At 57.8% G+C, this 13,251-nt stretch overlaps 1 protein-coding gene across 4 annotated transcripts; it reads right to left on the bottom strand.

The window, feature by feature from the left end:
• Window positions 1-1,291: 1,291 nt before the first annotated feature.
• SLC39A13 (solute carrier family 39 member 13) lies at window positions 1,292-9,287 on the bottom strand. Of its 4 annotated transcripts, none has more exons than XM_081238971.1 (10): window positions 9,080-9,281; window positions 7,292-7,600; window positions 5,303-5,416; window positions 4,875-4,996; window positions 4,385-4,489; window positions 4,184-4,273; window positions 3,356-3,406; window positions 2,901-3,029; window positions 2,626-2,725; window positions 1,292-2,532 (listed from the first exon to the last, which is right to left on the bottom strand). In XM_081238971.1, exons 2-9 carry the CDS (start codon window positions 7,590-7,592, stop codon window positions 2,663-2,665), a joined length of 975 nt encoding a protein of 324 aa, XP_081095097.1. In that variant the 5' UTR covers window positions 7,593-7,600; window positions 9,080-9,281; the 3' UTR covers window positions 1,292-2,532; window positions 2,626-2,662. The 4 variants fall into 4 exon arrangements, with proteins under 4 accessions (XP_081095097.1, XP_081095094.1, XP_081095095.1 ...); XM_081238968.1 differs by having other exon boundaries at window positions 2,897-3,029; window positions 9,080-9,275; XM_081238969.1 differs by lacking the exon at window positions 4,385-4,489 and having other exon boundaries at window positions 2,897-3,029; window positions 9,080-9,287.
• Between the last annotated feature and the right edge of the window lie 3,964 nt (window positions 9,288-13,251).

Here is a 13,251-nt window from a genome sequence, read left to right as displayed (position 1 = left end):
CAGCCCTTTAGAACTCTCCATCAGCTCTCGCCCCCTGGCAGAAGCCCTTTACCCTCCTTTTCCCATCACCTCCCCTGAAGGGACATGCCCACAGTCAGAGAGCTACTGACTGCCGGCCTGTCTGGAGTTCCCCTCTCTCTAGTCCCACCACCTCCAAGCCGCCATCCTGAGTGTCAGGGTGCACCCCCACTGCGCTCTCCTTGGTGATCCCACTGACTTCCCATCCCCCGGAGGAGCCCCAGCACAGCCTCAGAAGTGCTCTTGTTCTGGCCCTCTCCTGGGCTTAGCTGCCCCGGCTCCCGCATCTCTCACCCCGACCCCCCGCGCCCACCTGCATGAAGCTGCAAGCACCAACCTCACCCCTGACCTTGGGGTCCTCATTTATACATGGGGCGCCACTGCCTCCTTCGGCGGGCTGAGTGCCATGACTGCACGTGCATCTGTCATCCAACACACGAGGAGCCCCAGGGCCTGCTCGGGAGGTGGGGACTGCCAGGACAGCCCTGGGTTCCTTCCTCGCTTCTGTCAGGCCTGGACCCACCAGGTCCTGGGCGTGTCACAATCAGCTGAAGCAGCGCCCTTTTTGCTGAAAATACTGAGTCAGGCACTCCCAGCTGAGGATACAGCCCATCTGGGCTTCACAGCCCCCGTATCAGCCTCCGTGACATGGTGCGGATGCGCTGTCCGCCAACAGCCTGCTGAAGGTAGGAGAGGAAGTGGGACTCCACTTCCCGCATCTGCTCTCCTAACAGCACTGGGGAAGCAGCTCCCCCCGTGCCTGAGGCTGTCTTCATTCTCAGCATATTCACTGGCGGTGAGGGTATGGTTTAGAAAAAAGATCTCATTTTTTTCTTTTCTTTCTTTTTAATGAAAAATAACTATTTCATGGAGGCCAAACCTGGAGATGACTTTGTGGATGGAGCTCCCTTCCATGGTTAAAATTACTCGGGGCAGGCCAGGAAAAAGCCCTTGGTTCGTAGGTCTATGAGGACGCCACCCTTGGGGGTGACGCGGGCTATAATGGCCTAGAGCCAGGCTTGTTTTATTGGCGTAAAAAGCTAACAACAAAATAAACCAGGGAAACATGAAATGTATACCCTGTTCTGAGAAGCACCCCAAAAGTAACAGCTCAGAGACGAAGCAGAAGGCCCAGAAGGCGGGGATGACAGTGGAGACCAGCTGGGCGGCCTGCAGGAGCTGGGGCCCGCAGAGCAGCCAACCTGGCTGGAGCACGGGGTGGCCGGAAAAGCCCTGCTTGACCATGGGCTCTGGTATGCAGAACAGAGGCAGCCAGTTTGTGTATATTTATTTGCATCTCATCTATAGAACAGGTATTTACAGATAAAAATGGAACCACAGCAAAACTGCCGTAAAACCATTCAGACCCTCTTGATGGCTACTTCTCAAGACGCCCACGGTCAAGCAGCAGGGCTGGAGCCTGGTTGTGGAGTGGGCCAGCTGAGTACCTGGGCGTCAGCCAAGGGAAATAGCTGGGGATTATGGCTTCAGCATCCCCAGAGCACATTCCTGAGTGCTGACAATGTGGAGCCCTCGCCACCCCCGCCTAGCCCCACCCACAGTGGGACAGGAAAAGGGGCCAGAGCTGGGGGCAGGGGGGTGGGGGGGCAGCCACTGCTCACTCTCTTCCTGCCCTCAGAGTGTCTGCCTGGACCCTGTGCTGGCACGAGCATCCCTGAGCCGACTGGGAAGCCTCTGGCCCGGGGCTGCTCGCTGCCCTGCTGGCTGCTGTTTGGCAGCTGGAGGTGGCAGAGCCGCGGGCGTTGCCAGGGAGCATTCCCTGGGGGAACAGGAGCTGGGCCAGGGCAAGCAGCCACGGGGAAAAGGTCTTAGAAAGCATCTCCCGGCTCCATGCTGGGAAGGGTAGGACTGTCAGTGCTGAGTGGCGCTGGGGGCTACACGAGCACCTGCCTCTCCTTTCTTTGGCCTTGGAGCTGGTGAAGGAAGGGCCAGGACACTGGACACAGCAGAGAGGAGGCGCCCCAGCCTCGGTTCCTGGCTGCCCAGGGCTGGGTGCATGTGCAGAGAGGCCCCAGCAGGAGACAGCTTTGGGGCTCCCTGCAGCCCTGGGCTCCTTGGGCTGCTCTCACTCCTCCTGGCATCCTGGTGGGCAGAGGCCTCTGCTTGGGACCAGTGTTCTGCTCCTCACTGCCGACTCCAGGAGGTGCAGGGTGACAGGGTGGCAAGGAGAGAAGACCACAGTGTGGCTGGAGGCAGGTGTGGGCATCGGGCCCTGGGCCCAGTACACGAGGGATCACAGTGTCAGTCCTGCACACGGTCACATGTGCACACCACACACACACTCCGTCCTCTTGTCAGGTCGGAGGACTCGCTCGCTCTCTGCCTCACACACACACACACACACACACACACACACATGGTCACAGAGTGGATCTGAGTCTCTTATTGCTGTGCAGGGGGTGGGGCGTCAGGGACAGTTACTCGACGAAGACCGAGAACAGCACCATCACCACAATGCCCGTGCAGAGCAGAAGCACTTGCTGCAGGGAGCGCCTGTGGGGAGAGGGGCAGGGGCTCAGGGGGCGGCGATGGCCGAGATGCGGGGGGCAGAGGCCCTGCGAATGGCAGTGCCAGTGGGTAGCTCACCATGGGTCATCTTCCTCCAAGAGGTCGGGCAGCACGTTCACCAGGGCGATGTAGAGAAAGCCGCCAGAGGTGAAGGGCAGGATCCAGGCCACAGTCTCCTCTGCAGCAGGAGAAGCCCTGACTGGCTGGGAGTCCAGGGGAGCCATGTGTACTACACTCCCTCCCGCAGGGTGGACCGGGGGCAGAACCTGGCCTGGACACCAGGGTCAGGGCAGCTGTGACCTTTGGCTGGGGCCCCTCTGCTGACCGCCACCACCCACCACGCCCGTACCTACTCCCTTGGGGGACTGCGTACAGATGGCGAAGCAGGCGCCCAGCAGGCCCCCCAAGGCCGTTGAGAGCTGCAGCTTGGCTGCGCTCCATCGGTCAAAGCCGGCCCGGAGCAGGATGGCAAAGTCGCCCACCTGAGGGGAGGTCCAGACGATCACTCTGGGCCCCAGTGGGGCCAGATGCCCTGAGCATCGCAGGCATGGACACGCACACCAAGCCCCTTGCACCCGCCCCATAGCTGGGACCACCCCGTGCCCCAGCCCGCATCCCCTCGGCTGGGACCCCCGTCCCGAGGATGCTGGAGCACAGCTGAAACGGTGGCTGCAGCCTATAGGCTGAGCAGCTCCAGGCCTCTGTGGTCCAGCCGCCCAAGCCCACCATTGCTGGGTAGTCCCACCCCGAATCCCTGCCCCCAGCTCCACACCCACATGGCTGATCATGGGAACCCTCTGGCACTCACCTCATGGGGGATCTCATGTAGGAGGATGGCCATGGTGGTCAGGAGCCCGATCTGCAGGGAGGGGAAGGAGTCTGTGGGGTCTGTGCCGAGGGCTAGGGCACCCACTTGTCTGCTCATTCTACAAACGTTTGCTCTGGGTGCCCTGGCTGGGTACCATCTGGCTGCTAGAAATATCGTAGCGAATAAAACAGACAAGGAACCTGCCCCCAAGAAGCTAACAGCCTGGAGTGGAGAGGCAAGGACTGAGTAAACAGACAAAGAACCACGTGATTCCACACCATGACAGGTGCTGTGGGGAAAGGATGGGCTGGGTGCTGTGGGACATGATGGGCCTGACTGAGATGAGGGGTCAGCAAAGGCCTCTTTGAGAAAGTGCACTTTAAGCTGAAGCCTGAAGGATGAGGAGCCAGCAATTCAAAGAGTGGAAGAAAGAACATTCCAAGCAGAGGCAACAGTGAGTTGGAGGCTACCAGAGGGGAAAGAGGTTGGCCAGTTCAAGAGTAGGCAGACCCTGGGGCCAAAGCGCAGAGGGCAGAGGGAGGAGGTGGGGGGGAGAAGCATCTAGAAGCAGGCAGGGGCCAAGCACGGCAGCCTGGCAGAGGCCTGTGGTCCCAACAAGGAGTGTCCGCAGCAAGAACAGACCAGTCGGTGGTGGAGACAGGAGGCTGTGTCCAGGAGAGCAGCAGGGAGGCGTAGATGAGGGTGCTGTGATGGACGGGGCAAGGAGGAGACGCCTGGGACCTATTCTGGAGGCGGAGCCCACTGGTTAACGCAGGCACCACCCTTCCCACCGGACGGCCTGGGTCCCACTGCCCCAGCCCCACTCACCTTCTTGCTCACGAGGAAGCTGGCAGCCACAGCCAGCCCGTGGGTGAAGTTGTCTATGGTGTTGGCCAGCAGGTTGAGATAGCCACTGACCTGGGCGAAGGGAGAGAAAGCTGGGTTGAGCCAGGTGGGCAGGGCTGATTTGGGCCGGCCACTCGGGGTGGGGCGGCTGCAGGAGGAGGGGGCCCTGGGTGGGCCACTCACTTTGATGTTCCGGACCACGGCGCTCAGGCCGGGCCCTGCAGCTGGCTGGGCCAGATGGTGGCCTCCACTGAGCGCGGCCGCAGCTGCAGGGTCTTTGCTGGGGGCCTAGGGCCAGGAGAAGGAGGGAGACGTGACATTAGACGCCCCCCACTCGGCCAGGGTGGACAGAAAGGGAGTGAAAGATGGAGAACAGATACAAAGGGAACACCCCTTTATCTGGCTGGACTCTGCTGCTCAATCAGCCGGGTGCCCCCGGAGCCAGCAGACCCTCTGCCTCCCACGCTGCTCTCACTCTTAGTCTATGACAACAAGCCACGGCAGGGGCTGATGCCCAGATCCTTCCAAACAAGCTGGCCCAGCCTCCCAGAGCTCCCAGGAAAGGGCCAAGAGACACTCTTTTCAGGGCTTGACTCAGAACTTGGGCCTCCAGGCCCTGGCACCACCACAGAGCAGAGGCTGACCTGTGTAGGCTCTGGGGTTTGGGGCTCACCTGGCTAGTCTCCTCCTCCTTGCTGTCCAAGAACATCTTCTCCAGCGCCAGGAAGATCAGGAAGCCAGCAATGACCCACAGTCCCAGCTGCTGTTGCTGCTGCAGGCTCTGCCCCTCACCACCTGCAGGGGGCAGCACTGATACACCAGGCCAAGACAGGGCCACAGAAGGGGGGCTCCCTGGGATGGGACCTAGTCCAGGGCAGTGACAGGGGCAGGGTGCCAGGACTGGCTGGTGGGGCAGTTGGGCCCCAGGAACTCCCACTGGGACCAGGGCACTGGGACCAGGACAAGTTCCCTGCCAGACGTCCAGAACCCCCTCACAGTCATTCTACAGAGCAGGCAGGGTCTAGGCCATCCCTGGGCATGGGCACCAGTTCCCACCTATCGCCTGCCACCCTCCTGCCCCCGGCCTGTGGTCTCACTCACCAGGGCTGGCACTGTACGTGTAGGCCCACGCCTCGGGCAGCAGGTGTAGAAACACATTGCCCAGGAGTCCCCCCAAGGCAAAGCTGAGCAGCTGCTTCAGGCGCCGGGCCCCAGCTACAAGGCAGAGATGTGAGACCTGGGAGCTGGGGCACCAGAGCCCCTGGCCTGACCTCTGTCTCACCCAGCTTACTGGGCTCCTAGTGTGGTCCCAACCAGACTGCAAGTCTCCGGAAGGCTGGACATGGGCTGCTGGCCTTCCTGGGTCCCCAACCCTTCAGTCCCAGCAAGGGCTGGTGCCCAGCAGGAATACACCAGGACCTGCGGGCCGACTGTGGAGCCACTACTGCTTCAGGGTTAAGAGACTGGGCTTGGGAGGCTGACAGGTCCCAGCTCCCCAACCCACCAGCTGGTAACCTTGGGCAGATTACTTCTGGGACTCAACTTCATCATCTGTAAACTGGGGACAACTGTATCTATCTGACAGGGATCTTGTGTGAATTAAACCAGCGGTCCCCAACCTTTTTGGCAACAGGGACCGGTTTAGTGGAAAACGATTTTTCCACGGACGGGGGTGGTTATGCGTGTGACGGGGCGCGGCAGATGAAGCTTCACTCGCTTGCCCACCGCTCACCTCCTGCTGTGCGGTCCGGGGGGTTGGGGACCCCTGAATTAAACAACAATACATATAGCAAGTGCTTATTAAGTGGGAATTTTTCTCTTCTCAGCCACTGTTACTCTCAGAAAAGTGGCAGAGATTTGAGGACTTGTTCAGACGTGCAATATCCAGAGTTAGAAGTGCCCTAAGGGGGCCATGTCGAAACCCTTGGTTTGATAGACAAACTGAGGCCCAGAAGGAAGAGGCAGCTTGGTGGTGGGGTGGGATCCCAGGGGGAAGCTGCTGCTTCCAGGCTGTGTGACCTTGGGCTCCTCCAAGAACTTCCCTGTGCCTGTGCTTCCCCATTTGTAAAATAGAGCTAATAATCCAAGTCCTCCCTAGGTTGACCTCTCAGGGATGCTATGAGAGGGGCTGAACTGATACACAGGCAAGACAGCAGAAGAGGGCCCTGTTCACAGCTGGGGCACCAGCCCTCAGCCCAGTGCCTGGCACAGTTGCGTTCATAATCATCTGTTGAATGAACAGTTCCTGGAGCCTGGCAGGCAGCACGAGCCCCTGGGGGACCCTCACTTCAAAGACTCCCGGGGCCTGGTCCAGACCTACTATGTCATACTCTTGGGTGGGGGTGACAGGCACCTGCATTTTTAGCAGCTCCCCATCTGATCTTCTTTATCTTTCATTATAGCATGTCACCTATGGACACATGCACAGCCAAGGAAAAGCCTCTGCCAGGCCTGCACCCATCTCCCAGCCCCCCTCTCCAGAGGCAGGCCAGCTACCAGCCTCTCGTGTGTCCTTGGGTGAGGCCGCCCCAGGGGCTCTGGGTCTGAGCGCCCTCTTGCACTGTGAGCAGGGACTGAAGGGAGAGGCAGCGCGACGCCCAGCACTGGCTCGCGAACATGGAGCCCCGTCCCTGCACCGGGGCCGTCTCCTAAGTGCTTTGCCGACGTTAGTTCATTTAATCGTCACAATAACACCTGGGAGGTAGATACTATTATTATCCTCATGTTTCAGGTTGGGAGCTTAAGGCAGAGAGAAGTTAAGGAACTTGCCCAATACCACCCAACTGGTAAGTGGCAGAGCCAAGGTTTGAACCCAGGCGGCCCGGCATCCTATTTCCAGCCTTGTTTCTTGCCTCACAGTGAATGTTTGCTGACTTTCATCTTTCAGAATAAACAGATGCACAAACGAATGAACAATTGAGCACGGCGCACCCTGGCTCACTGGACCAAGGTGAGGAATTGTGCTGGGTCCCCACCCTCCACCACAGACACACTGCCACTTGGGATCAGAGACCCGGCTCTCCCAGGAAGAGCAGCAGCATGTTTCCCGCGCCATCGGCTGCCCCTTGGTGCCAGAGGAGGGTCACCCACCTTCTGAGCGCAGCATGGTCCCCATCTCCAAGGGAATGATGAGCAATGGGAAGACCCCGCTGAGCCCCACCATGAGTGAGCCCAGGAGGGAGCAGATCCACGTGTCTAGCCTCTCTCCGCTCAGCAGGGCCCCCCAGGACTCGCTTTCCTTATTGTCCAGGCGACAGGCTGCTGCCACCCCCCGGCTCCGGAAGGCCTGCTGGGAACCCCCAGCCCCTCCCAGGAGCTCCAGGGCAAGAGCAGCGAGGAAGAGGAGCCTCTGTCCCGCCATGCCACAACCAGGGCAGGGACATCCAGGCATGCCACGTGCTGAAAAACAAAGTTCACTTACGTGAGCTGCCACCCTTGGCCGCACACCTGCTTAGGAAACGTGGCATCTTAACCCTCCCCCCACTCCCAGTGGCCATGGCACCCGCCCTCCTGCTTGCCTCCCCCAGGGCCTCTGAGGATCCCAGTGATGGGTGCACAGAGCAAAAGGGCTCTGGTCCGCCACATCCCACTCCCGAGGAGCACACATTTTTTCCTTGGCAGCCAGTTCCAGGCTGTGTGTCAGCCTGTCCGCCTGAGGCTAAACTTTTCTTAATGACAGGGTGAGGCGCTGGCTGGGTTCCCCTCAGGCACCAGTAGGCCTGGCCCAGCTGGGTGTCTGGCTGCCAGGAGAGGCTTTGCTGCCAGGATGCGCCCCAGTGAGGACACCCCCAGGGATGGCGGCCAGCACAGTCTAGCTTGATGGGGCAATGTTAGGAGGTGCAGGTGGGGAAACCAAGCAGCTGAGATAGGTCAAGACCATCAGGGCTTCTTCCTAGGAAATGAGTCCAATATCCCTGGGGCACGGAGACAGACAGGAGGTGGGAATAAGAGAGAGGATTCTTCAGTTAGGAGCTGCCTCACAGATGTGCAGAGCACAGGCTTTGAAGACCCGCCCTTGACTTTGTGCTCTGCATTTACAGCTGTTTGACTGCGGACAAGTCCCTAAAGCCCTTCTCTGAGCCTCAGTCTCCTCATCTGTAGCAGGGAGATAAGTATTGCCTCCCTCACACAGTGGTGAAAATGAGATGAGCTTGCTAATCAGGTGAGCGTGCCTGGCATGGAGGAGGCACAGAGAACCCTCCTTATGTTGCGGGAGCCCAGGAGCACCAGGCAGCAGGAGTGTACCCAGCAGACGGATCACAGGATCTGGATGTGAGTCAACCAAGACGGAAGTTCAACCTGGAAACTCAGGCATGAGGTTTAAATGTGGTCTGCCCTCCCTCATGCTGGCTGTGACCTTGAGCCAGTGATGTCCTTGCCTCAGTTTCCTCATCTGCTGATGGAGGTGGGAGGGAGGGAAAGCAGCTGGAAAAGATGCTCGGGTCTAGGACCTCCAGGCCTTAACGGGACCCTGATGAAACCCTCTGGGCTCCACTGGGGACCAAAGGCAGGACTGCGCCAGGCCGGACTTGGAGGCAGAGGCGGGTCAGGGGACAAGTTTGAGGACAGGAGAGGTGAGGGGACAAGTTTGGGACAGGAGAGGGGGTACCGAGAGAGTCGGAGAGCAGAGGGAAAGCAGAAAGCAAGAGCGGGAGAGCCAAGAGTGAGACAGCCAGAGACGGATGCGGAGGCGGAGAGAGAGGGAGAGATGGGGAGCGACGCGTGGGGAGACAGGGGAGAAGAGCCCAAGGAAGTTTAACTCCCGGGCTCTGGGCGAGAGGCCCAGGTCTGATCTGGACAAGCCGGGTCGGGGGCAAGGGGATCGGCAGAGTCCGTCTCGTCAGGGGCTCTGGCCCTGGGGGTGCGGCGGTCACTCACCGTGCGGCGGCGACGGCGGCGGAGGCGCTCCGGACGGCCCCGGCCATCCAGCTGCGGCACAGCGCCCCGCCCCGGCTCTGCCCCGCCCGGCCTGGCCGCCCGGCCCCCGGCCCGGAGCCGCCCCCTGCGTGCGGCCACGTCACACGGGACCTGTCCGGAACCCGACGCGCCGAGCGCCGCGGGGTCGTGGGGAGCGGCGGTGGGAGAGCGCTTCCGCCTCGAGGCCATGGGGGACCCGGGAGGCTGGCGCACTTCCGCTCGGGCGGGCCCGGGACGGCGGGGAGGGTCGGGCGGAAGTGGGGGCCCCGTGGGCACCCAGCACAGTCCGGCTGCGCAGGGCGGAGACGGCGGCCCCGCGGGGACCGCGAGCAGTTGGGTGGCTGCGCTTGCGGGTCTGCCCGCCGCTTCCTCTCTCGGGCGGCAGTCCCAGCCGCGGCCGCACGGGGGCGCGCTCTGCTGCCAGACTGCACCGTCCCGGGACGGGGTCGGGGTAGGAGGATGGCTGCGGCGCTCCTGCTCTGAGTCAGCCCGGCCTGGCTCCTCCATGAGCAAGGGAAAGGGGAAGTGCCTGCCGCAGGGAGGGGCCTAGCCCCGGGAACCTCAGAAGAGGGAATTTTATTCTTACTCATCGAATTATTTTTATGCTTTGGTTTTTCACTGGGAACCTCAGGCCTTTGTCTCCAGGCTTGTAACCCTTTGGAGTCCAATGCACGGTGGCCTGACACTGCTGCTGGTAACCCCAAACCTGGGGGAGCAAAGGCTCTGTGCTTCCCTCACCTCAGACTGGGGCAGCAAACAATAGCATTATTATAACTGCAATTTACTGAACACCTACGAAGTGCCATTCACTCTGCGTGTATTGTCTCCCTGAATCCTCAGTCTATCCCATTGAGATGGATACTGTTAGCCCAGGGTCACACAATAGCACAGATGGCAGAAGCACGATTCAAGTCTGGGTGTCCTTGAGCCCAGAGCATGTGATAGCACCTCTCACTTATAGGGTCATGGGAATCTGCCTTGGCATTTACACTTTGCATTCTTCTCATCCAGGACCATATAATACTCAACAAGGGGCACTTGGGTACTCAGTGGGGCAGAGATTGTGATGGGGTGGGAGTCTCCCAGCCTCTGACCCTCATCTGCCTCATGCAGTAATTCCTTCATCTGTCCTGTGTCACTCTCCCTTACCAGGGGCTCTGAGGGCACAGGGCTCTCACAGGCTGCACCAGTTGCCCGATTCCACCTCACATTCCAACATCTGCCCTTCCTAGACCCCCAACTCCTACCAGGCGGGATCAGCTTTCCTCTGAAAGCCCCGTGTCTGCCTCACCCTCCAGGCCCATAGGTCTACAGGGACACCCTCCTGTTCTGCTCCCTGAGTTCTGAAGTGGAAGCCCTGAGCTGGTTACTTTGCAAAGGGAGGAAAACATTCAGGGATGCTGCTCAGGGATCTCTAAGATGCACCCCCCCCCCATATATGCAAATCACTCCATCATATGCAAAGCAATTCACAATATACAAATGATTTCACAATAACACAGTCAGCATTCCTGCCTCTAGGAGCTGAGGGCTGCTGGCCACCAGCAAGCGGATGGGCAAGACCCAGCTAGAAACACCACTTGCTGCCTTCTCACTGCCCTTTCCTCTCACCTGGCCTGGAATTTCCACCATCAGACTCCCTAATGTATTGGGGGGTGGGGATGGGACTCTAGAGGATGACCATGACCCGGGAGGGCCAAGTAGAAAGACAGTGGGTGGACTAGCGTGTGGCTGTTAAAAACAGCGAATTAGGGGCTTCCCTGGTGGTGCAGTGGTTAAGAATCCGCCTGCCAATGCAGGGAACACAGGTTCAAGCCCTGGTCTGGGAAGATCCCACATGCTGCGGAGCAACTTAAGCCCATGCACCACAACTACTGAGCCCGCGTGCTGCAACTACTGAAGCCTGCATGCTCTAGGGCCCTGCGTGCCGCAATTACTGAAGCCTGCACACCTAGAGCCTGTGCTCTACAAGAGAAGCCACTGAAGTGAGAAGCCTGTGCACGGCAATGAAGAGTAGCCGCCGCTCACCGCAACTACAGAAAGCCCGCGCACAGCAACGAAGACTCAACGCAGCCATAAATAAATAAATAGGTAAATAAACAAATAAATAAATAAAAAGAAGAGTTCTGGAGGAAAAAACAAACAAAGAAAACCAGTGAATTAGATCTGCCAGGGGCTTCCAAATATGGACGAGTGAGAAAAGAGAGATGCAGAAAATTTTTTTACTATAATCCACTAGTTTAAAATAACGACAAAAAGGAAACTTGTATAGGTACATGTGATTATAGGTATTAGCATATATAAGTCCATTTATAATTGTGAGTAAATAAAAAATATAGAAGATCTCACGTCAGCATGGTAACATGGATTCCATGGTGGGGGGAGAAAAAAATATAAAAATATTACAGGAAAATTTGTGAAAACATGTTAAAACATGTATATGATCATAATTTATACAATTATGTAAAAAAAGATATGTAAAAGCTTTTATATATATCATATGTAAATTAAATATATGATATATATATTAATTGACTCCCTATGCCTCAGTTTCCTCGTCTGTAAAATGGATTGCTATATCAAGTAGTTGTGCAAATTGAATGAACACAGAAAACACTTAGAACAATGCCTGGCACATGGGAAGTTCTACTTAAGGGTTAGATGTTATTATTATTTACATGTGTGGACACATGTGTATAAAGAAAGTATTACAGTAATGAAAAGAACAGATAAAGACACAGGGTGGGGGCCACCCCTCTCCACTCCTTGCTGAGCACAGATGAATGTTTTCCAACACATTTATCAACTGGTTTGAAGGCCTCAGGGTCTTCCTGGGTCGTGGCACTGGGCAGACAAACCACAGCAGGGCAGGGTGAGCCTGGACACTGCTTGGCTCTGCGTGGTTGGGAGGCATCTGGGATTGGAGGGGCTGCAGACCAATTTCTCTGCTCTGGCCCTTCTCAGCGACCAGGTCTCAGACCCCGATTTCTAGAAGGTGGGACTGCTTCTGGGCCTACTGACCAGGCGACGGCTGTGAGACCAGCACAGCCTGGCGTTGGCATTGCCGATGCTCTGACAACCCTCCCCCTCCTCTGGCGGTCAAGGGCTAGAGGCTCTGGGATGGGCACATTACTTCTGCTTCCAGAGTATGGCCTTCTGTGAGAAAGCAGGCCTTCACCTTCTCAGGGCTTTCCGTGGGGGTCTGCAGGTAGGCAGCCATCTCCTGTAGAAGGGCATCTGAGGCTCAGGGTGACCAAGGTCACCCTGAGGAGGTAAGGCAGAGCCGAGCGCTCACCCAGGGCCCTGCTGCTTTTACTGTGGCCTCCAGCTCTGCCTCTGCAAAGGGGACCTGCCCCTCTGGAACCCCTGACCCTAACCCTCTCTCAACTTGTTCTTCTCAGGGCAGCCTTAGCTCCCTCGTGAGTTCCTGGGGTGGTTTCTCCCTTGAATTTCCAGCCCTGGCCTGATGATGCCCCAGTGACTCCACAGCAGCCCCCTTCCCCCACCCTCAGCAACTCTTCCTTGGGCAGCCCAGGCTCACTACTTTCTGTCTGGCCTCTCTGCCTTTACAACCCCCTTTGTAACTCCCACCCCACCCCTGGCAGGCCTGGCCTGTGCTTCCCCTTCCACCGTCTCTGTGGATTGAAATCCCGCCCGTTTACAAGGCCGCTTCCTCTCTGAAGCCTTCTGGGTCTGTCCAGGCCCTCAGTGTTGTGTCTTTGGAGCCCTGAGCCCTGTACCCTGAACACAATGGGACTTCTTCACCCTCCCAACCCCCATTCCCGCTGTGGGCTTCTGGAAAGAAAGACAAGCTCTTGCCTATACCCTGAATAGAAGTCTGTCCAAATGAATTTAATGTCTCTCTTTCCTCTCTCCTGCCTCAGGAGCACAAAGTGGGGTGAAATTCCTGTGCACTATGCACAGTAATCTGTGCCTTCGCAGGGCTCTCTTTTATTTAATTTATGTGTATTCACAGATTTGCTTACCTGTTATCCCTTCCCCATCCCATCTCACTGCTTCCTTCTTGGGAGAATCGGAATGTTAACAGTCCTTTTTTTCCCCTAATAAACAGACAATATTCTGTCCAGTTTGGCCTTTCTTTTTAAATAAGGAAAAAAGCTCTTTTAAGGTTT

Source organism: Mesoplodon bidens (genome assembly GCF_964165515.1).
Source record: "Mesoplodon bidens genome assembly, chromosome: 7".
Classification (NCBI taxonomy): Eukaryota; Metazoa; Chordata; class Mammalia; order Artiodactyla; family Ziphiidae; genus Mesoplodon; species Mesoplodon bidens.
The sequence above is the reverse complement of the archived record's forward strand: the minus strand, read 5'-3'. Positions and strand labels throughout refer to the sequence as shown.